Source organism: Myotis nattereri, assembly GCF_964212035.1.
Source record: "Myotis nattereri genome assembly, chromosome: 10".
Lineage (NCBI taxonomy): Eukaryota > Metazoa > Chordata > Mammalia > Chiroptera > Vespertilionidae > Myotis > Myotis nattereri.
In genome coordinates this window covers 58,548,923-58,574,460 of record NC_138085.1, presented here as the reverse complement: position 1 = coordinate 58,574,460, position 25,538 = coordinate 58,548,923, and the positions used below count along the sequence as shown (strand labels likewise).

General features: G+C 37.4%; 1 protein-coding gene across 1 annotated transcript in view; it reads right to left on the bottom strand.

Annotated features, from left to right (window-relative positions):
• Positions 1–25,538, bottom strand: part of FBXO11 (F-box protein 11) — a 99,328-nt gene that overhangs the window by 3,450 nt on the left and 70,340 nt on the right. The window contains exons 8-19 of the mRNA XM_081100755.1: positions 24,367–24,473; positions 24,173–24,284; positions 23,989–24,095; positions 23,768–23,905; positions 9,751–9,968; positions 6,762–6,847; positions 5,787–5,881; positions 4,623–4,745; positions 4,450–4,535; positions 3,218–3,294; positions 2,984–3,127; positions 511–621 (exon numbers count right to left, since the gene is read on the bottom strand). Of these exons, the coding sequence (XP_080956881.1) occupies positions 511–621; positions 2,984–3,127; positions 3,218–3,294; positions 4,450–4,535; positions 4,623–4,745; positions 5,787–5,881; positions 6,762–6,847; positions 9,751–9,968; positions 23,768–23,905; positions 23,989–24,095; positions 24,173–24,284; positions 24,367–24,473 (1,404 nt within the window). The remainder of the gene's footprint in view (positions 1–510; positions 622–2,983; positions 3,128–3,217; positions 3,295–4,449; positions 4,536–4,622; positions 4,746–5,786; positions 5,882–6,761; positions 6,848–9,750; positions 9,969–23,767; positions 23,906–23,988; positions 24,096–24,172; positions 24,285–24,366; positions 24,474–25,538) is intronic.

Here is a 25,538-nt window from a genome sequence, read left to right as displayed (position 1 = left end):
TTTCCTCTATGAAGAGGGACCATACAAAATTTACATAAGTATCTAGATTCGCTCCTTTTTCCATGGGCGTGAAAAACGAGAACACTCGTGAGTGGTCCTTAGATGGCGCGCGAAACACGAGAAAACAGCGGTACGAAATGTGTTAACATATTAGGCTTTTACTATATAGGATGATACTTGGGTTTAATTTACCAAGATGTAAAAAAAATGTATTTGTGAGGCCAGAGGGCTAGAATTTTTCTGTATTCCTAATAGTAGTACAAAGCCTGCATTTATTTTATCCCAATTAATGTTTCATAATTACTGAACAGCAAAGAGCAGTATTTCTTACAGGTTTGTGGAAGAATCCAGAACTTGGATTAGGTACTCTCATTGTTAACAGATAGGCATTCTGCCACTTTGGCAGCACACTTGGCACACCTTTAGTTATTAAGCAAAAGATAATATACTAACCAACCATTTTTAATGTATAGAAAAAAAAAGCTACAGTTAACAGAAGAAAATACAAACCTGCAGCAAATCCATCAAATATTCTGTTTTTCCGTAAGACGGGGTGACTATTAGTGCTGATGAGAACACCTGCTTGCGCATTCCTGAAAATATCATTTTCTTCAAGGAGACCTATAATAAAATATTTTCTCAGATTAAAGCTAATGCATATAATAAATTTTACTAGCCTTTTTGGTGGCATTTAGGTGTTTGTTTGTTTTTTAAGTTTCTTATTTAACTGCATTGTAAAATTCACAGGATTTTTCAGCCAAAAAGAAAGTTCATTAGTAATTCAGCATTTAAGGTAAGGTTTAGCCAAAAATTGCAGGTAAACATTCTAATTAATAAACCTCAAATTCCATGGTTGCAGGGACCATGTCTAGTTTACTCACCACTGCATCTCCTGGCACATAGATGATTTTCACTGAACACTGCTGAATTACAATTAATTCCTTTGAAATATTTTTAGAACTTCTGTACCCTCAAAAGTTTCAGTTCAAGTTCTGATTCTTTCTGGCCATTATTACTATGATTCTTTGATCAATTTCCTTTACTCCAGTCTCAGCTGCTGCTGTATTTTCCCAGGTTCCTACAACTTTTATCATGTCCCTTCTCTGCTTAAAAAAACTTTCATAATAAAGTATTAAGTTAACTTGCCATTAAAAGCTTTTGAAAATATTCCCCTGCCCCCCAAACTACTTGTCTCATTTACCTATGCTCTGAATATTTTAATCCTTAATACCTTTGGTTTATATTATTTCCTCTTCTGGAATGTCCTGTACTCTATTCTTGCTAATGTCACTTCCTCTGGGAAATTTTCAGTTTCCTTTAATCAAATTTATTATTAATTCTCTTGACAGTTTAACAATTACTAAGAGTCAGCCAGGAATCAGACTTCAGGTCTTCATATTGACTCCACTACTTAACTAGCTCTGAGTGGGCAAATAACTTCCTTCTCTTGGTCTCAGTTTCCTTATATTTAAAATGGGCACAATATCACCTACCACATACAATTATTATAAGGATTAAATTAATATATATAAAAGTACATTGCACTAAATAAGTATTAGCTAGTATTGTTCCTATAAAACCTACTTATGTACAGTGAACTATAGTTAGTTGTGAACTAATGTTTCTCTGCTCCCTAAAGATATGAAACATGGTCTTATTTTTATAGATATCGGACCCACCTGGTATTGACCCCTAAATTCCCTTTCCCCTGAAAAGAGTGTTCCAAGTTCCTGTCTCTATTCTTACACATGTCCACTAACCTCCTCAATTGCTATTGATTGCTAAGATCTTGTCCAAACTCCATACTGCATATACAAAAGCCTCTTATGACTTGGGTCCTGCCCCCTCTCTCCAGCCTTAACTTCCAGTACCTCTTGTCTTACTAAAGAGACCACTTTCAGTTTCATTTAGACGTTTGTTTACAATGTGCTACTCCATTAGACTGTAAACTTTCTGGATGTAGTACTGTTTTATTCATCATTATATCTTTAGCATCTGTATCACAGTGGTTGGTACAGAGGTGTTCAATTAGGAATAACAAATGAAAGGGTGAAAGAATATTTTCTATACCTGGAATGGCCTACTTCCCACACGCCCTCCCACCTCCATTTTCCTGTGAATACTCAATTTTCAAGAGACATTTCAAGAATGATTTTACTCCATAAATCTTTTCTCAACACCTTGCAAATAAAACCACCATTCTGTATTGTTTCCTCATTATATCTTTTAAAGACTCCTATCAGAGATATGTTACTTTATTGAATTACTAGACTGTAAACTCCTGGAGAGTCTATGTCTTTAAGAAAATCACCCTTGCTTGGTTGCAGTAGTAAATTTTGTTGATTAAATCTTGGTATGTCATAGTAATAACTAGCTATCTTTCCACATAAGGTGAGCACACAATGTTGGGTCACTGATATTTCAGGTATGGCGATAAATTTGCATTAGACATTCTTTCCCAGTCTTTCTTATGAACATGAATTTTCAAAGGGCAGGGACTGTGGAACTTTTGCCTCAATACAAAGTGAATTGGCCTTTATGGATACCAAACCCAGCACACCTTAGCTTCATTAATTCCATTATCCAACAAACATCATTGTAAAATAGATACAAAGCAATACTTATTACAGACATTTCATATATTTACAGACCAATTAAGTTCTCACACCTAGTTCTATAACTTGACTTTGAAGTTTATTATATCACTCTTCTGAATAATAAAAAGTCCAGAGAGGCTGTGAACAAATTCTGCTACCTTAAGAAAGCCTTACTAACAAACTGGCACACTCACGGTGGTACAGAAAGAAAAGAAAAATACTGTAAACATTTGTTTCCTTTAACTCTAGGGCCTAAACCATCTCAAGACTTGATAAGAAAAAAAATTGAGATTCGTGTTAACTGGCAATGCCATTGATTGTTAAAGATATAGAAGAAGAATAACTGAAAATTGGAGTTTTTACTAATGCAAAATTAACAACAATACCTCGACCCCCATTAAATATACAGATGCCACCATCTCTTCCATCATGGATTTTATTTCTTCTTAGTGTAGGGTTACTATCTGTCTTAATCCAGACTCCAGCCATTGCATTGTCAAATATTTCATTGTCTTCTATACAGCCTAGACCTATAAATGCAAAAATTTAGGTTATGTTATTTAGAAAATATATTCTTAAAGACTATTAGCACTGCGAGACAGATGAAGGATTATACATACCGGAATTATAAACTAGAATTCCACCATTCTGTCCTCCCCAGATTTTGTTGCGCCTAATTTTGGGGTTGCTTCCAGTCCTATGAATAGAATAGAAAACAATGCCATTTTAATTGCTTCTGTTCCTATATCCCATGAGGTGACAGTGAAAAAGTACACATTAATCATAGAATTAACTATAGCCTGGCTGGTGTGGGTCAATGCTTGAATGTCAACCTATGGACCAGGTGGCCATGGTTCGATTCCTGGTCAGGGCACATACCTGGGTTGCAGGCTATAGCCCCAGTGTGGGGTGTGCAGGAGGCAGCCAATCAATGGTTCTCTATCATCATTGACGTTTCCATCTCTCTCTCCCTTCCTCTCTGAAATAAAAATATATTAAAAGAAAAGAATTAACTATACAATGGAGTCCTTCAAAATGCTCTGAAAGCCTGTCAATAAAGCAATTTGTTTAATTTAGCTTAATTCTTTTTTTCCTTTTTCTGTTTTTAAAAAAATATATTTTATTGATTTTTTACAGAGAGGAAGGGAGAGGGATAGAGAGTTAGAAACATCGATGAGAGAGAAACATCGATCAGCTGCTTCCTGCACACCCCCTACTGGGGGGGATGTGCCTGCAACCAAGGTACAAACCCTTGACCGGAATCAAACCCGGGACCCTTCAGTCCGCAGGCCGATGCTCAATCCACTGAGCCAAACTGGTTAGGGCTAGCTTAATTCTATTTCCCAGAGAACACATTTAACTATACTTTATGTTATTACTACAGAGTTTCTTAACATGTAAACTAAATGGAGGGGGTAAGAATAAATAACTATTATTATTATGTACTCCCCTCATGTAAAATGAAGGGCTGAATTATATTATTAGGACTACTATAGTTCCAAAAACTTAAAATATAGGGAAGAGGGGTGTAAGAGACTATTAATTTTGCACAAATAGCATAAAAACAAAAGCTTCCATTTACGAGTGTCTACAACATGTCAGACATAGTTCACCAGTATTTTATATAGTCTTCCACAGTATCCAAGTATGATGGAGTACACTGAATGCTGTCCTCAACTAGTCCAAGAAAAGTTACAATCTGACAATTTAAGCCAAGAGTACGACAGAGTGTGAATTACAGACACACAAAGGAATAAAGACTGAGCACTGAATAACAAGAAAATTTCTTCTACAGATTCCACATACTCCTCATTCCCTCCCCCCAAAAAAGCCAAATGTGAAAAACATTTACCTTATCTGAACCCCTGAATACATATGATTATAGATATCATTGTCTTCTAGCACTCCATGTCCATTGTCATAAAAATAAACACCAACCTAAAATTTAAAAAAAAATTTTTTTCATATGACTAAAGTGTTGAATAAAACCATGATTTCTCATACAGGAATCCAAGGCCATCTTACCTGCTTGCCACTGTGTATCCTGTTTCTTCTCAGTACTGGAGTGCTGCCAGTTGTCACCCAGACTCCAGCCAGAGTATTACTATAAACTTCATTCTCTTCTATTACACCTTGTCCTTTCTCATGCTAAATAAAAGACACATTCATTACAATATCCATTTTTTATCAGCAAAATATAGTTTATAGTGTATTCCCCTCTTTAAAGAGAGTTTTAACAAAATTTTAAAAAATTTTTGTTATCTAGGTAAGGAGGCAATGATAATATTTTTATGTAGCCTCTAAGTTAAGCTTCTAAAATGTTTATACTGTCCTTTATGTGGTTATATACTCTTAAATCTATTATAGTAAAAGTAGTAGCATGCAATTTTTTTTTTAGCAAAATCATTTATTTCATTCTAAAATATACAGCAAACTGAAGATCTCTCATTTAGTAAGTTAACAGTTATTTCACATTAACACTGGTAAAGTCACTTCAAAATGATGAGGTTTCAGGGTTGCTAAAATTTTTATTTTTAGCACATTAGAGACATGAATATTTCTAGAACTGTAAATAAAAATTAGAGTCACAAAAAACGTTCGCAAAGATCTTTCAGAAATTAGGATCCTATTATTTTCTTACTTGAATCTGTTTTAACAGTTTCAGATACCATGGTGACAAAAGGACATACACAGGTTTTAAAATTTTGGGAGATGCTCAATTATTTTACAACATAAATTCAAAAGAAAATTGGCCTTTTCAGGAGATAAAAATATTTAAGTTTAGTGATATTAGTATTTTCAGTGTTATTACTTTTGGAAAATTTCAGAGATTGATACAGTAGTCACAGTGACAAAATTCCAGTGCAACAAATATAACTCAAGACTGACAATCAGTTGTTACTTCATATTGCCAATTATAATAAAAATCTTTAATATAAAGACATATTTCCTATGCCTAAATTTAGTCAGTTGATTAAATTTTATAGAACACTACACACACTATAAAATTAAAAGTCTTTTATATATACTGGCAGGGAGAAAAGTGTCTTATTCATTGTCTAAATATTAAAGACAGTTACAGATTCATACTCTAAAAGTTGGACTACCTCAAGCTAAACATAATTCTGCCCCATCACCCCTACTCTGGTTTTGATGTATGAAATTCTAGAACTGTATTCATTAACTTACCACATAAATCCCACCATGCTGGCCATCGTGAATTTTGTTATGTCGAACAATTGGACAACTGTTTGTCCTAATCTGAATTCCTGCTAATGCATTTCCTATTTAAAAGTAAAAGTTATAATATCAACATATGGAGCCTAGCGAAACATAGTAAAAGTTTTACATTCTGTAGTAGCTAACATTCTTACTAGAATTTTAGTAAAAGCACAACTCTGTGAAATATGTAATATTCAGAAAGATACTTATGGCCCATGAGTAATACAAGACAAAACTGAAGGATCTAAGTGTAAAAAAAATGCCAAGGATTGTAAGCATTGTAAGTATAGGGTAGAGACAATTGGTTAGGCTGCATAGTTTTAAATCCCAGGAATTCTATCTACTTCCTGTGTGATTTTGAATAAGTCATTTAACATCTCTGTACCTTTGTTTCTTGATTACTAAATGTATTTAATAGTATTTACTTCACAGGGTTGATGTGAATATTATATGACTTAATTTAGATAAGGTGCTCAGAACAGTGCCTGACACTGAGTAAACTTTATGTAAGTATTATCAGGTGTTAGCAAAGGAGGAAATCCAGGAACATATCAGTGTCTAGCATATAGACATCCAGTAGTTTGCTGAAGTTTTAATGAGGATTAAGTATTTTCCCTTCCTAGCAGTACCAAAGTACCAAACTACCATAGCAATAATTTATTAATTATTAAACAATGGAATAATTTAAGGAAACTGTAGATACTCCTTGAATCTATTTATCTACCTTATTTATATTTTGATCCCTGGTATCTGGCATAGTGCTAGGTACATAGTAGGTATTTAGTAAATGTTCGTAGGTGAATAAATATCACAGAAAATCTTTAATGAGAATTTAAAAAATTGGATCAGTTCTACTTGGATAGTGTCAAACTGTTCCATTTTGCTAATGTGAGGAAGAGAAGTCAAACTCTAAAATTTTATAGAACAAAGCCACATGCTTACCATAAATGTCATTTCCTTCAATAAGGCCTCGTCCATCACCAAAGATGTAAACTCCCCCTTGATTTCCATTAAATATAGAATTCCCCCTATAATTACATGAAATAGTAAAAATAAGAATCTATTCAGCAAGCTTACTTATTTTATACAATTAATTGTAAGGTCACTCATGGTCATGTGGCCTTGGAAAACTATTTAACTTCTATGATCCTGTTTCCTAATCCATCAAATGAAGTACTCAGACTAGATGATTTCTAAATTCCCTTCTAGTTCTAAGACCTAAAGCTTTGGAAAAGTCATCTAATATCTGAGAAAAAATAGCATTCTTAAAAATTCCCCTTAAAACAGCTAACTCATTCAAAATAACTTTCATAAAACTGCTCTAGATGTATTTGTTGAATACTAACAAGAAGAAAACCCCATATTCTACTTTCAATGAAAACCAGTGGAAAAAAAATTTGACAAAAATATATCATGGTCTTTACACTAATAAGAGACAAAGATGCTAATTGACCGTACCTTCACTACGCACCAAGCCATGCTCACCAGCCAATCAGAGCGACTATATGCAAATTAACCCAACCAAGATGGCGGCCGGCAGCCACAGAGCTGGAGCAAGCAGGAGGCTTGGTTGCCCAGGTGATGGAGGAAGTCAAGCTTCCCACCTGCCCTGAGCCGGCTGTGGCCTCCGCTCATGGCAACAAAGTTTCAATTATAGAAGACAAATAAATCCCAGATACCTGCTTCCAGCCAGCCTCCACTGGGAACTTGGGTGGCTGGGGGCCGTGGCCAGCCTGCAAACAGCCATCAGCCCCTCACCCAGGATGGCCACACCCTCATGGGGTGAGGGTCCCTGCTGGGGGGCTAAGCCAGCCTGAAAACAGCCCTCAGCCTCTCACCCAGACTGCCCAGGCACCCCTGCAGGAACCCCCACCCTGAAGGGGCTGTGGCCAGCCTGCAAATGGCCCTTAGCCCCTCACCCAGGATGGCCAGGCACCCCAGTGGGGACCCCCACACTGAAGGGGCCATGGCCAGCCTGCAAATAGCCATCAGCCCCTCACCCAGGCTGGCTAGGTACTCCTATATAATAAAAGGGTAATATGCAAACTGACCCGAACAGCAGAAAGACTGGGAATGACTGGTCACTATGACACACACTGACCACCAGGGGGAAGATGCTCAATGCAGGAGCTGCCCCCTGGTGGTCAGTGCGCTCCCACAGGGGGAGCTCTGCTCAGCCACAAGTCAGGCTGACGGCTGCCAATACAGCGGTGGTGGTGGGAGCCTCTCCTGCCTCCTCAGGAGCGCTAAGGATGTCCGACTGCAGCTTAGGCCTGCTCCCTGCTGGCAAGTGGACATCCCCCGAGGGCTTCTGGGCTGCCAGAGGGATGTCTGACTGCCAGCTTAGGCCCAATCCCCAGGGAGCAGGCCTAAGCCAGCAGGTGGTCATCCCCCAAGGGGTCCCAGACTGTGAGAGGGCACAGGTTGGGCTGAGGGATGCCCCGAGTGCACAAATTTTTGTGCACCGGGCCTCTAGTTAAATTATAATAGCTCTGTACAACGGTCTTAACCCAATGCCATTAAGACTGGATCTATTGCCCTAGCTGGTTTGGCTCAGTGGTTGGAGTGTTGGCCCATGGACGGAAGGGTCCCAGGTTCAATTCTGGTGGTCAAGAGCACTTACTTTGGTTGCAGGCTCCATCCCTGGCCCCATGTGCAGGAGGCAACCATTTGCTGTTTCTCTCTCTCTCTCTACTCTCCCTTCCACTGTGTAAAAATCAATGGAAAAAATATCTTCGGATGAGGATTAACATAAGTAAGTAAGTAAATAAATAAGACTGGATCTATTTGTTCCCTTACTGTGGCCAGAGGGAGTGGCAGAAACTATTAAAGAAAAGCGACAGGCCTGGCTGGCGTGGCAAAGTGGTTGAGTGTCAACCTATGAAACAGGAGTTTCACAGTTCGATTCCCGATCAGGACATATGCCCAGGTTGTGGGCTTGATCCAAAGCAAGAGGCAGCCGATCAATGATGCTTTCTCGTCATTGATGTTTCTGTCTCTCTCTCCCTCCCTGAAATCAATTAAAAAAAAAAAAGAAAAAAAAAGAAAAAAAAAGCACGTCAGGTTTAAGGTTCTTTTTATTATTCTTAGTCACTCTGATCAAAATCTTTGAGATAATTAGTTTTCCGAGTTATTCTATTGGCTGACTCTTAAGAAAAACCAACCAACCAACAACAACAACAAAAAATGCCCTGGCTGCTGTAGCTCAGTTGGTTGGGTGTTGCCCTATGCACAAGGAGGTTGCTGGCTCAATCTCTGTAGGGGGCGTGCAAAAGGCAGTTGATTAATGTTGAGCTTTCACATCGATGTTTCTCTCTCTCTCCCCCTTTCTCTAAAAATCAATAAACTATTCTTAAAAAAAAAAAAAAGAGACAGGTCATTCTGGTTCTAATAGAAAGCCACAGCCCTTTATACTCATCTACAATGCATTGCGATGAATTTAAAGTTAAAATCACAGCATTTAGAACTGTTCAGAAAGTAGTATCATACATGGCTTAGATCATTAATAAAAAGTGAACAGGACACACGCAAAAAATAAATGCAATAGCTATGCTCATTAAGATGTACAGACTTTTACTAGGAAAAGTTATTTTATAGTAGTCAGGTGTCTAGGAAAAACGTTAAGAGTTAAAGCTAAGTATCTTGATTTTTTAAAAAAATATATTTTTATTGATTTCAGGGAGGAAGGGGGAAGGAGAGAGAGATAGAAACATCAATGATGAGAGAGAATCATTCATTGGCTGCCTCCTGCATGCCCCACCCTGGGGATCGAGCCCGCAATCCAGGTATGTGCCCTTGGCCGGAATCAAACCTGAGACCCTTCAGTCTGCAGGCTGACACTCTATCCAGTGAGCCAAACCGGCTAGGGCTCTTGACTTTTCTTACAAAACAAAGTAAAAAAGTAATTTCCATTCATAATACATATAAATACCTTATCGTTGGGTCACTATTTGAGGTAATCCATACACCCGCAAAGTTGTTTGCATAGATTTTATTCTCTATGAACTGTCCTCTTCCTTTTTCGTGGACATATATTCCTCCAGTCTGCCCATGATGAATTTCACATCGAACCACTGTGGGGTTAGCATAGGCTTTTACTTCAAAGCCTGCTATCCTGTTTCTGTGTATGTTGCAACTTTCAAAGTAACCCTGAAGAAATACAGAAATTAAACCTGTAGGTAAGGCTAGTTTTCTAGAAGAAAAATTAAAAAAAACCCACATTTTTAAATGTTCATATCAAAATTAAGTATCAGAGATATTCAAGAGTAGGAATAAAACAAAGATATTCACTAAATTTCAAATGATAAATATGGAAGGAAATATTTTAATTTCAGTACAATAGAACTACAAATACGCTAATTAGTCTGAATATATTCAATGCCAGGAAGGAAAAATAGGTAAGCATGCATTTCCTTCAACAAAAGATTTATAAGTATTAAAGACACTAAGACCTTGTAGCCTTAAAAATGTCTTAAGAAAACAACTTCTAAAAAGCTGACCTAGAGACAACCAAGATGGCGGCATAGATAAACACCTGAATTTGCTGCCATGCACTACCACATTAAAACTACAACTAAAAGACAAAACGAATATCATCCAGAACCACAGGAAGGCTGGCTGAGTGGAAATTCTACAACTAGAAGGAAAGAGAAAAGCGTACTGAGTCTGGTAGGAGGTGCAGAGGTGTGGAATTGTGGAAGTGTGGAGGTACAGAGGCGTGTGCAAAAGGGGCTGGCAGCTGGGTAATGCTGTTGTCTTTTGCAATTGAGAGGGAGATAAAAGCTCTGGACTGCTCTGAACTCCAGTTCTAGGTCAGAATTTGGGGACCCAGACTCATACGGAGAGAAACTGGACTGTCTGTCAGGTCGGAACGTGAGGGCGGCTTTCTCACAGAGGTGCTTGTAGCGTTTATTGTTCCTGCATGGGGCATGGGACACAGTTCCCAGGACCTCACCTAGGCAGAGCAGACTGGCAGCCATTGCTGTTTGCTCCACCCTGGTGATTCCCTGAGACCTTGCCCCACCCAATTTATAACCCCACCCAAGCTGTGCACAGAGGCTTTTGCATACTAATGGCCTGGCCTTTCTCTGCCTAAAAACCTGTCAAACTGTAGCTGGGTCAGAAAACCCCAGAGCTTCCAAAAGAAGGCTGAAGGCTCGTCAGCAGCCTGCATTGCTTCACAGCTGCGCTTCATCTGGGCACCTCCAAACCCCAAACAAAGAGGAGGAATCTGCAGATCTCTCTGTAGCTCCTGCTGGGTGGCCTCAGGCAGTGGCTGACTTTGCACCCCCTTGGAGATCCAAAAGCCAGTCTACCCAGTGGTCAGAATGTGACCATCCAGATTACAACTCTTCACATCCATAAGACCCACACTCAGGGGGCAGACTCAGTGGGAGCCAAAGCCCCACTGAAGTTAAGTCCTGCCTCATAAGGGTGTCTCCAGCACAGAAGTTCTCCCACTGTAGACACAACTGGTCCTCATAGCCAATTGGCCTGGAGGTCAATTCCTCCCAGTGATACCAACAGCAATCAAGGCTTAACTACAACAAGACTGTGCAAAAAGCCCACAAAGGGGTGCACCAAGAGTGTCCACCTCAGGTAATTAGGGAGGCTGAGGCACTGGGCCCTATAGGACACCTAGCACACAAAACCACTCTATCAACACAGGGAAGCAGCCAAAATGCGGAGACAAAGAAACAGGTCACAAATGAAAGAAATGGAGGAAAGCAAACTACTGGATATAGAGTTCAAAACCACGGTTATAAGGTTACTCAAGAATCTTCTAGAAACCTCTGAGAAATATAATGAGACCCTCAAGGATATGAAAAAGGACCAATTAGAAATTAAGCATACACTGACTGAAATAAATAATATACAGAGATCCAACAGCAGACTAGAGAATCCCAAGAATCAAGTCAAAGATTTGAAATATGAAGAAGTAAAAAACACCCAACAAGAAAAGCAAAAGGAAAAAGGAATCCAAAAATATCAAGATAGTGTAAGGAGCCTCTGGGACAACTTCAAGCGTACCAACATCTAAATTATAGGGGTACCAGAAGATGAGAGAGCAAGATATTAAAAACCTATTTGAAGAAATAATGACAGAAAACTTCCCCTACTTGGTGAAAGAAATAGACTTACAAGTCCAGGAAGTGCAGAGAACCCCAAACAAAAGGAATCCAAAGAGGACCACACCAAGACACATCATAATTAAAATGCCAAGGGCAAAAGACAAAGATAAAAGCAGCAAGAGAAAAACAATTTGTTACCTACAAGGGAGTACCCATATGACTGTCAGCTGATTTCTCAACAGAAACTATGCAGGCCAGAAGGGAGTAGCAAGAAATACTCAAAGTGATGAATAGCAAGAACCTACAACCAAGATTACTCTACCCACCAAAACTATATTTAGAATTGAAGGTCAGATAAAGAGCTTCACAGATAAGAACAAGCTAAACGAGTTCATCACCACCAAACCAGTATTATATGAAATGCTGAAGGGTATTCTTTAAGAAGAGGAAGAAGAAAAAGTAAAGATAAAAATTATGAACAAAGTGACAACAAATAAATATCTATCAAGTGAATCTAAAAATCAAGTGAATAAAAAATCTGACAAACAGAATAAACTGGTGAACAGAATAGAATCAGGGGCATAGAAAGGGAGTGGACTGACAATTCTCAGGGGGAAGGCAGTGTGGGGGGTGCGGGAAGAGACTGGACAAAAACCATACACTTATGGATGAGGACAGGGAGTGGGGGATGGGTAAGGGCAGGAGGTGGGGGTGGGAACCAGGTGGAGGGGAGCTATGGGGTGAAAAAGAGGATCAACTGTAATAATCTGAACAATAAAGATTTATTAAAAAAAATAGTTGACCTAAGGATATAATCAGAGCCTACAGAAAAAGACACACAAAATAATTTTCATCCTGGCCTCATAATAGTAAACTAGCTAAATAAAATGTTTTTGAAGATTTATATTCAAGGTTTACACACTATCACGTTAAATGAAAAGAACAGTATATGCTTCAAGGTAGTATACATTAAATATGATCTGAATTTTACTAAAGAAAAATAACCTGAAGGATTAAACAAAAACATGAAGGTATGACCATTTGAGTAGTGATATTATCAATGATATTTGTATCCTTTATAACTGCTCTGAATTTCTTAAATTTTCTACAATGGATGTTTTACTTATTCTGTAATGAGACTAAGAGTACTCTAACACTGCCCTGGCCTGTTTGGCTCTGTGGACAGTACATTGGCCTGTGCACAAAAGGATCCTGGGTTCGATTCTGGTCAAGGGCACAAACCTCGGTTGCAGGCTCCTCCCCGCTGGGCATGTGCAGGAGGCAACCAATAGATGGTTTGTCTCACATCGATGTTTCTCTCTTGTCTTTCCCTTTCTCTTCTACTCTCTCTAAAATCAATGGAAAAATATCCTCGGGTGAAGATTTAAAAAAAAAGTACTCTAATACTGATATCTTAAATTCTAAGACTCAATCAATATTGAATATTACGAAAAAATAAGAATTATAAGATGGCATTTCTAAAAAGCCATTTTATTTCCCTTGTCTGTCCCTTCAAAAACTGAATCTGTTCATGCTTGTTTTGGCAGCACACATACTAAAACTGGAATACAGAGATTAGCATAGCCCCTGAACAATGATTATACAGAAATTTGTTAAAAGTTCCATATTGTGCAGTGCCCCAATGTCCTCACACCCTTTGATTAGCTCAGAAGAAATAATGTGTGGCACTCAATAGCAAAATTGTGACTTTTCACCACACACATACACTAAACGTGCTCCCTTTTGTTAAATTCCCTTTAGCACTAAGTATTTTTTTATGCTACCTTCCATGTATTGGCCTGTACTGTTTCTATATTTGTCATATCCATTTGTACCTGATCAAAAGCTCCTGAAGAGAACTATCCAACTATACAAAACATTACAAACACACAACAAGCACTCAAGTAGGATGTGACAAACTTTTTGGCATAGAAATCTAGAAGAGTTTAAAACAGGATGTAATTTTGAATACTGTAGTACAATACATATTTAATGCTTTAAAAACATGGTTCTTTGAGCATAACATTCAGAAGTAGCTTTCAGGTTTCATTTTACAGAGATAAAGTGTAAATTATTTTTAATTTACCACTTTATATTTGGATTATATTTTTTTTAAAATTGAGGATTACATAAAAAATAGCTTCTTTAAATATAAAAGAGTTTTTTCTTCTTTGATTTTATACCTAATAAATGTTCACTGGGTGAAGATACAGGCTATTATGGCAAAAGTGAGCATCAAAGAAACAAAACCAAATTTAAAAAGAAGCTAAACTAAGATAACTTAATGCTCTATTGAAACAAACATTTTTCTGATGTTTTTATCACTGAGAAGGGAGCTCAATTAGTCTCTCAGTCTCTCTCTGCCTAGAGTTAAAATGACTTACCTGATTAGTAAACCTGTGAAAGAATAAACTGGGTATGCTCAATTCAGCTTCACCCTTTTCCTTATGGAAGAGAGAAGGTAGTATGCCTTCTGCTACTACTCACAAACACTGCCTATGACTAAGTGGGTAAGCCTATTTAATTTTGGGGTTCAGTTAAACAGACCCAATTTGGTTTTCATTCTAAGCATATCTTCCAATTTAACTTTTAAGAGCAATAAAGATAATATTTCAGCCTACTCTTGCTACCTCATGGCTTTATTTCTTAATTTATTAATGTAGCAGGTAAAGGTATACTATTTAAAAAAACCCCACGTTTTTATTGATTTGAGAGAGGAAGGGAGAGGGAGAGAGAAAAAGATTAATGACAGAGAATCATTGGTTGGTTCTTCCTGCAGGCCCCACACTGGGGATCAAGCCCGCAACCCGGGCATGTGCTCTGACGGGGAATTGAACTGTGACCTCCTGGTTCATAGGTCAATGCTCAACCACTGAGCCATGGCAGCTGGGCAGGGAAAGGTATGCTATTTATCGGGCTTCCATGAAGATTCCAATAGCAGGCTACTGTCATGTACTGACTATCCTAGTTAAACATACATTAATACTACAAGTATGCTTTGCTGTATATTTACTAAAAAGTATTCAAATATGGGAAAGCTCTTTCTCTGTTTCCTTTAGGCTTTAATTTTGTACAATGAGAAACAACGGATCTCAAGCAGCATGACTACGTGAACTCAGACGAGCACTGCTTCTTCTCACGGAAAGCAGAGAGAGAACTACATAACTAAACACCTGGAGAAGAGAGATCATGGTGAAACAAAGAACCAACCCACATATGAAAGAAAAACAGGCATCATCAGAAAAGGAAGTAAACAAAATGGAGGCAATGGAGGCAAGCAACCTGTCAGAGAAAGAATTCAGAGAAATGGCCATAAGGTTGATGAAAAGAATGGAAGATGAATTCAACAATATGTGTAAGAACCAAGAGGAAATGAAGAAAAACCAAGAAGAAATGAAAAATGACATCACTACTATAAAGAACTCAATAGAAAGCATCAACAGTAGACTAGAAGCAGAGGACTGCATCAGCGAGCTAGAAGACAAGGTAGGAAAAAATACCCAAGCAGAACAGATTGACACTTTTCGAAAGAGGACATACAAAAGGCCGAAAGACATATGAAAACATGCTCAAAGTCACTAATTATACGAGAGATGCAAACCAAAACGACAATGCATTATCATCTCACACCTGTCAGAATGGCTATCATCAACAAATCAACAAACAAGTGTTGGAGAGGATGTGGAGAAAAAGGAACCCTTCTGCACTGCTGGTGGGAATGCAGACTGGTGCAGCCACTGTGGAGAACGGAATGGAGCTTCCTCAAAAAACTAAAAATGGAACTCCCCATATGTAATACCCTTTGTAATACTTTAAGCAATAAAAACAAAACAAAACAAAACAAAAACACACACAAACAAAACAAACAAACAAAAGAATAAAAATGGAACTCCCATTTGACCCAGTGATCCCACTACTAGGAATATATCCCAAGAAACCAGAAACGCCAATCAGAAAGGATATATGCACCCCTATGTTCATAGCAGCATAGTTCACCATAGCTAAGATTTGGAAACAGCCTAAGTGCCCATCAGCAGATGAGTGGATTAGAAAACTGTGTTACATCTACACAATGGAATACTATGCTGCGATAAAAAAGAAGGAACTCTTGCCTTTTGCAACAGCATGGATGGAACTGGAGAGCATTATGCTAAGTGAAATAAGCCAGTCAGAGAAAGATAAATACCACATGATCTCACTCATTTGTGGATTATAAAGAACAAAGACTGATGAAAAGGGACAGATCCAAAGACTGAGAAAGAGTGATTAGGCTATCAATCCCTAGAAGGAAAGTAGGGGAGGGAGGGGGTAAGGGGAAGAGATCAACCAAAGGACTTGTATACACACATATAAGCCAAACCAATGGACATGGACAATAGGGTAATGGGAGCATGAGTGTGCGGGGGGGGGGGGGGGGGGGGGGAGGAGAGGTTGAGGGTTAATGGGGGGGATGAGGACACATTTGTAATACCTTAACTAATAAAAAAAAAATTGTACAATGAGAGAGTCAACTAGATTCACAAGTTTATTTAGGCAAACAGCAAGCCACTCTCTTTATTTTCCCTCACCCAGAGGCCTATACTTTAAATTCTTTCAGCTACCTCCATTTTTTTTTTTTTTTTTGTTAATCCTCACCCGAGAATATTTTTCCACTGATGTTTAGGCAGAGTGGAAGAGGGAGGGGAAGACAAATAGAAACATCGATGTGATCTGAGAAACACATCGATTAGTTGCTTCCTGCACATGTCCCATCCAGGGCCTGGGACAGGGAGGAGCCTGCAACCGAGGTATGAGCCCTTCACCAAAATCGAACCTGGGACCCTTCGGTCTGCACGATGACACTCTATCCACTGAGCCAAACTGGCTAGTGCAATCTAGCATTATATTTTTAAGTAAAGATTTGTATTACTATATCTTGAGTTTTCAGTATTAGGTATTATTTACTGGCTTCCTATTATGGAAGATGAGAATTTAACTTTCCTATATTTCTATCGCTCATCACAAACATCCATATGCTCTTCCAATGTAGTTATATCATAATTTGGTTATATTAGTGTGCTAGTCAGAGCTGAGCTGTCAAGTATAACTATATATTCTTTGCTGCACAATTCTTTATTTTCCCTGTAGTAGTAATTTTGTTCTTCTTTGCTTAGATCTTTAGTGATAATCTATCCTAAACTTGCTACCAGTTAAATTACCTAACATATACACATTCCACATTAGGTTTACCAACTTATCTTCCTAAATACAAGCAGGTTTTATAACCTGCTCTAATGTGGACTGGTTGCCCTGGTAATAGGCACAAGGTCACTTACCATATTTAATTTATTTTTATTTTATTTATTGCTGTGAGAGAGAGAGAAGACAGACATAGAGAGATATGGATTTGTAGTTCCACTCATTTATGTATTCATTGGTTGATTCTTGTATGTGCCCTGACCTAGGATCAAACCAGCAACTTTGGCATATCAGGATCATGCTCTAACCAACTGAGCTACCTGGTCAGGGCCATATTTAATTTAGATTATGGTTAAAAATGTCCCCTACATCTATCAACAATGGAGTTTGTAATCTCTATCTATTGTTTTAGGGTAACTTTCAAGAAAAGCAGCAAAAACCCGTTTTTTTCATGTCTTAAAACCATAAGCCTCTACTATAACTGTGACTTTATTACATTCAGAAAGAACCACTAGTTGACTTATAGTTTTATAATTTTACAAGGAAACCTATCTCATTATTATTCTGGGTTAAAGGGCTCAATTAATGTAATTATGCTTTAAAATACATTTTAATGAAATGCATGTGTTTTGTGAAGAGATGCCTTTAGTGCAAAATGGTCTAATAATACAGACTGTAGGTAGAATTTAAATGCAAATCACAAAAGCTCCAATATTTATGCATAATTCCAAAGGCATGAACATTTTACCCCATGTATAATGCACTGCCCTACCAGAAGATACCAGATTACTAATAGTTTATTCTATATTTAAAATAAAAGCTCATAAACTTCTAGGTAAAAGCAATTCTAAATTTCTGCCAGATACATTACTGCAAATTATCATCCTATCAATTTAAAAACTTAACATTGATATAAAAATAAAAGATGAGACTAAAGACTTATTTAAAATTTTTTTGAAATGAAATATTCTTTATTTAATATAAAGGCAATCAAGTATTTCTCTTTAAAATTCTCCAAACCCAATGCCCAAAAGAACAAAAAGGAGAAAAAATATGCTATTTTCATTGAAATAAACTTCTATAACTTCAAACTATAATCTATAAAATACCTGCCAAATACTATGAAATCTGGATAAGTAAGAGCAGGGTGCTGAGAGCACAAATGTTACCTTAAAGATTCAGCAAGATAGTTTCTCCTAAATAACTGAAGGTTCTAATATGATTTACTAAAGTGATGGTATCCAGTGGGGCATGAGTAGAACACAGGAGAAGAGGAAACAGTAATATTTTCATAGAAATAACTTCAGGCATAAGAAGTAAATCTGAAGAAAACACTACATTATGTGTAATTTCTGTCATATAAAACTTAAGTTTCCTATCTAAGGAAGAATATCCAAAGCAAAGTGAGAGGAGAAGGGAAAGGATGGCCACATTTCAACACAGAGAATCTGTCATAACTTAAATTCATAAACTTAGAATAACTGTCTCAAAAACTTTATTATTTTTATTGATTTCAGAGAGGAAGGGAGAGGGAGAAACATCAATAATGAAAGAAAATCAATGATCAGCAGTCTCTGCATGCCCCCTACTGGGGATCAAGCCTGCAACCCAGGCATGTGCCCTGACTGGGAACTGAACTGTGACCTCCTGGTTCAGAGGTTGACACTCAACCACTGAGCCATGCTAACCAGGCTGCCTCAAAAAATTTATATCAATTTGGCATCATTATGGCATTTTAATGTTATTGAACAAAAATAAGATTCTGCAATGGATTTAATATTAAACAAAGATAATTGGGGAACTGTGAACATTATTTTTAGCAGTGAGATTGGCATTGTGAAATTGGTTATGTGAAAGACAGAAAAAAGAAAGAATCCCTAGTTTTAAAGATACATGCGGAAATATTTACAGATGGGATAATGATGTCAGCATTTGCTTCAAAATAAACCAGAGAATAAAAAAGAGAGTAAGAAGTGAGCATAGAGGTATAGATTAAACAGAGATGGCCATGAATTGATAGTTGTTGAAGGTGGAGGTGGGTATATGGAGATTAATTATACCATTCTTTCTGGTTTTATGTATGTTAGAAAGATTCCATAAAATAAAAATTCATTAAAAAATTAGAGATAAAAACCAACTGAAAACAAAACAGAAAAAGAGACAAAATTATGGATATAATAAAGAACACAGATTTGAAGAAATCACACAAAACTTAAGGTAAAAGAACACAGGACTATAGATAATAGAAGATAGCTACGTTTCTAAAGAAAAGAACATATGAACAGAGAAAGAGTACAAGTAAAACACAACATTAACAACAACAAAACCCATATCTGGATACTGAAGCAGAAAAGCAAATCTCCACCAGAAAGGGAAAACACCCCCTCCAAAAGCCTTGGACTTCTCTGCCACACTTACTGTTAGAAATATAAAAACGACTACAGAATTCAGAGGGAAAGAAAGTACAGGTATAATAAAAACTAAACACTCAGCCAAGTTACAAGTTAATGGATAGGCCACTTTCAAGTGGCAAGAATTTAAGGCTACAATACCAGAAACTGTTAAAAAATAAAAAACGGCTAGTTCTAGCTGATTTGGCAAAATGGAGAGAGCAGTGGTCGGCAAACTCATTAGTCAACAGAGCCAAATATCAACAGTACGATTGAAATTTCTTTTGAGAGCCAAATTTTTTAAACTTAAATTCTATAGGTAGGTACATTGTTATTAACTTAATTAGGGTACTCCTAAGCTGGCCTTTGCTAAAAACGTCCTCAATCTGAGGGGTCGACCTCAGCGAACGTACCCCCACTTCTTCTAACGCCCCTTCGTCAAAATAGACTCGCCCAGGCGGAAAACCGACTTCTGCGCATGGGCCACGAAGTTTTAATCACACTGTACATGCACACCCGCACGTGGTATTTTGTGGAAGAGCCACACTCAAGGGGCCAAAGAGCTGCATGTGGCTCACGAGCCGCGGTTTGCCGACCACTGGGATAGAGCATTGACCTGCAGACTGAAGGGTCCTGGGTTGGATTCTGGTCAAGGGCACATGCCCTGGTTTTGGGCTCAATCCCCAGTAGGGGCCATGCAGGAGGCAGCTCACCAATGACTCACTCTCATCATTGATGTTTCTCTCTTTCCTTCTCCTTTCCTCTCTGAAATCAATAAAAATATCTAATCTAATAACAGACAAACAGGGTAATTGACCATATCTTCGCAACGCCTCCCATTGGCTAATCAGCAAGATATGCAAATTAACTGCCAACAAAGAAGGCGCTGAAGGCGGCTCCGGCGGGAGACAAGGCCTGGTGCCGGGTGCCGGAGGAAAACCGGTGCCGGCAGCTAGGGGAAGGGAAGGCCTATTGCATGAATCTTTTCGTGCAACAGGCCTCTAGTATTAAAAAATAAAATAAAATAAAAAACGGCTAGATGACAAAGCTCAGCCATTCCAAGAATAAATCAAAATAAAAAATTCAGGAATGGAGAAACTCTGATTAAAGGTGAAGGTAAATAAATATAGAGTAAACATAGAGCCAATAAGTATAAATGTTATAAACCTTTACAGAAGACAAATGAGAATATAAATAATGGGGTAGAGATTTTGAAAATTTTTTATGATTCATTCTTATAAGTACAGAAATTTAAATCCTAAGTATGTTATAGACAAAAACAATTTCAGAGAATAAAAATATAAGTATAATTAAATAACATATTCAAAGACAGAGGACAACACAAAAACTAGTAAATGTCTATTCTGATGTTCTTTGAAGTTCTATAGAAACAAAGTCAAATTTTAAAAAGGTTATCTTTAGTGATGTCCTACTAATCATAGGGTGCAATACAGAGAAGACAGCCTTAAGAATATAGTTAAGTCCTTACTGCAATTTTAAGCAAGATGACATATAAAGAAACCAACTTAACTACTGGCTGACATAAGCAAGAGTTAAGTTCCAACAGCCTATTTCTGGTTACAAAAACATCATCAAATTTCTAAATTAAGATACAAAACACTTACTTTAGACACTGAAGTAAATGTGAGCTATACATACATTTAAGAAAGATTAATAAAAATAAGATAATTATTTTCCAACCTGCTTGTTCCAGTTTAGGGTCACAGGTGGCCAGAGCCTATCTGCAGCTCATGGAGCAAGGAAGAACCAAACCTGGACAGGATGTCCTTCCACCTCAGGGCACACTCACGATTTAGACACTGATTAACCTAATATGCACATCTTTGGGACATGGGAGGAAAACCAGAGCACTAGGAGAAAACGCATGCAAATATGGGGAGAACATGCAAACTCCACACAGACAGTGGCCCCAGCCTGGAATCTCCCTTGCCCCCTTATCAACATTACAACAAAACAACATTATGTGAGGACCTGCCATATCCTTGGAATAGAAGAACATTCTATCAAAGGATTTTAAGAGTCTCATGCTCTACCGACTGAGCTAGCCGGGCACTTCCGATATCAAAGGATTTTAAAGGATTGTATCACAATACTAAAACACACAACAGATCCAACATATACTTTATTTTGACCATTCCCTTACAATTCTGTATTATCTTAACAAATCTCTTCATTAATCCTTAATGGGAATATCTATCTGTAGCACTGCCTAGAATTGTTTAAAAACAGTTATAAAAATTTCAAACCCAAATTTATAAAAAATAAACTGTATGGTGGTGTGTGATGATGAATAAATGATGACGATGAACTTAAGTAAACATAATCATAGGTCTTTTAAAAATGAGGAAATTTATCCAGGTTAAAATTATCTTGGTACCTCAAATTATTTGTGAATGAGACCAGGGGCATGCATAAATATGGTACTTGAATAGTATGTAACTCTGGGGCAGTCTAAAGGCAACAAAGGCAAATAAATACTAGCATAGTATAGTTCCATTACAAAATAAGAGACCATTTAGGAACTATAAAAACAATGCAGGCCTCTAAGGGAGGGAAGAGTCTCAAGATTCTTATGTTTTGACATCCTCTAAACCTTTGCTCAAATCCCCCAATTCCCACATCCTTGGAGAAAACAGTACAATTTGCAACAAAATGTCAGTTTCTTTATTCTAGCTGGAAAGGGCAAACGGTAATCTCCACTCTGCTTTTTTATCAACAGGTCCATGCTACAACCCAAGTTGTAAGTGAACTGTTTCTCTCAGGTTACAGTTACCCCACAAATGATGACGAACTGAATGGTCTGAAACCATTTACCAGTAGTTCAAATCAGAACTTGATAAAAGGGTAACTTCTTATAGTCTAGTTCAGTTTTAAAAAGAGTTCTGCATTAGAGTTTTAGGTACAAATGATGAAAATAAAAAATTTCCTTCATTAACTGATAATTTGTGTAAGTGCATCCAATGTTCCCAAGTTGCTTGACTCATCTATACTAATAAAAGGGTAATATGCTAATTAGACCAGATGTCTTCTGGACATCCATCTGGACGTCCTTCCAGACAAAGCCACGGTGACGGAGGCCAAGGCAGAGGCGGTTAGGGGCGACCAGGCCAGCAGGGGAGGGCAGTTGGGGTGACCAGGCAGGCAGGCAGGCAGATGAGCAGTTAGGAGCCAGTGGTCCCAGACTGCAAGAGGGTGCAGGCTGGGCTAAGGAACCCCCTCCTCCCTCTCCCCGTGCACAAATATTGTGCACCAGGCCTCTAGTACTATATAACAGAAACAAAACTTCACCATAATCCTACGTATCATCATGTCACCACCCACTCCTCTCCCATTTCATAAAAAATGTTGCCAATGCTGTAAGTAGGACTTGAAAATTACCTCAATGAAAATTAGACATTAAATGAAAACAATATCCAACAGACATCCAAGAACATTATTTTGAAATTGTAGCCTAAGAGAGCTCAAAAAGGCTGTCCCTAGAAAATTGAGTAAAATGACATAGTAGTATTTAAAACATATTATCCATAGAGCTGCCTAATTAACTGCTGAATAACAATATTATAGCTAATATTTTATTATCATTGTATCTCTTACTAACATTCTGCTAGTTAAAATTTTTTTAAGAGGAGTAAAATGGAAGTCAAATTAGTAATGTAACCATTACTTTTCAAAGTATAGTTGATAAACAACCTGTATTAAACTCACTTATGATGCTTATTAAAAATGCATATACTGGGGCCGAAACCGGTTTGGCTCAGTGGATAGAGCGTCAGCCTGCGGACTGAGGGGTCCCGGGTTCGGTTCCGGTCAAGGGCATGTACCTGGGTTGCGGGCACATCCCCAGTGGGAGATGTGCAGGAGGCAGCTGATCGATGTTTCTCTCCCATCGATGTTTCTGGCTCTCTATCTCTCTCCCTTCCTCTCTGTAAAGAATCAATAAAATATATTTAAAAAAAAAATGCATATACTGGGTCTGATCCTTGAAAATTCTGATTTATAATATATGGATGATTTTTCTGCACACTTACATTTCAGAACTACTGGATCAGACATGAATCCTCTCAAATGTAACATCAATTCCCTAAGGAATCCATCTTTTCTATATGATTATAGTGTGAGAACCATAAATTTATGGAATATTGTATATTGATTTTAAAATATAATTTTGAAATTGCTTTAAAACCTATACCATATGATAGAAACAAATAATTTGGTGGTTATAAAATCTTGAAACCCATTTGAAATCTAACTAATATAAGGTCAGCATTTCTATTAAAAACGTTCTTACCATGCCATGATCAAATGTGAACACACCAACATCACGTCCATGATGAATATGATTCCGTCTAATAATTGGGTTTCCATGATTTTTAACCCAAATCCCAGCCAAAGCATTATTGGAAATTTCATTATCTTCATATATTCCCTACAACAAATAATCAGAAATGAGCATTAGTAAAACTTGAAAAAATATTTTAAAAGAATAAAACCACAAAGTTAAAATAATACCTGTGCATGATCTGTTATATAAAGTCCAACATTTTCACAGTCGCTGATATTACAGTGCTTGATAGTAGGACATGCTCCTTGACCACTAACACATACTGCAGAGCCAACTGTAAGAAAAATACTTTATTTAAAAACCTATTGGGCCAGAGACTCATTTTATAACAAAATATAAAGAAACACTAACCTGTACATGTACTTCTGATAATACAGTGATCAATAATAGGACTACAATTTACTGTAATCTCTAAGCAGTGGTGTGCATTGTGGTGTTGAGCAGATTTGTCATCAGGGTTAAACTGCAAAGTAGAAATTTTGTTAAATAAACAACCACTGCTTTAATGATTTCAACATATTATTTTAAATCTTAAAATTTCTTACCCTTATTGTCATATATCCAACATAAGCATCCTCAGAACCTTCCATAAAAACAAAGGTTGAATCTCTAGTGTTTTCAATTATAACTTTGTCTGCTACTTTTCCAGGTGCTGTGGAGAAGATATTTAAAGCATATTACCTTTATCAGACAGATGAATAGAAATTTAAAAATAACTTTAAAAAAATACACTTTAAAAGTACAGTAATACTTTGCTACAAAACTAGTAATACAGAACATTTTTATTGTTTTAAGTTGGGTATTTTTTGGAGGAAGAACTTTTAAAAGTTATTACTTTTAAATACTGAGAAGAAAGGACTAATACTCATTTAATTGATAACTATATTTCACTGGCCTTTACCACAGGCAGTCATATTTAATGTAGGTATTATTTGAGTATCATATTGAAATCCACACATAATACTTCTAAGAAGGTTCAACTGCAAATAGTATTTAATATCCAAAAGAGACCACTTCATTGACATTTATTTCCCAAACTGGCCTTAATTTGGAAAGTAATAAAAATCTATAGGCAGAAATTTTCTACACCCTCCCTCCTCACTTTTCTTCATGGTAGAAATGGGGGAGGAAAGCAGAAAGGGTAGTAAATGCAAACTTTATTAACAAGTAATCATTATTAGCTATCTTAAAATGGTCTATGTACTATATCCTTAAGAAATCAGAGAGCGCCCAGCTGGTATGGCTCAGTGGTTAAACACTGACCTATGAACCAGGAAGTCATGGTTTGATTCCTGGTCAGGTCACATGCCCAGGTTGCGGGCTTGATCCCCAGTGTGGGGTGTGCAGGAGGCAGCCAATCAATGGTTCTCTCTCATCACTGATGTTTCTCTCTCTCTCTCTCTCTCTCTCTCTCTCTCTCTCTCACTCTCTCTCTCCTCTCTCCTTTCTCTCTCTCTCTCTCTCTCTCTCCCCCTCCCTCCCTCCTTCCTCCCCCTCCCCTCTCCCATCCTATTCCTTCCTCCCTTAAAAGAAAATAGCATAAATCTTCAAATGACTGATCAGTGCTCAATAAATATTTTATTACATTTATTCTTAGAAACTTGAGCATAAAAGCAGTTTTTATATAGCCCAAAAATATTTAAGATAAAGCTAACAAACATTTTTTCTTTCCTTAATGATTAACTAAGGCAGTCGGACAAAGTAGTGACCAAGAAAC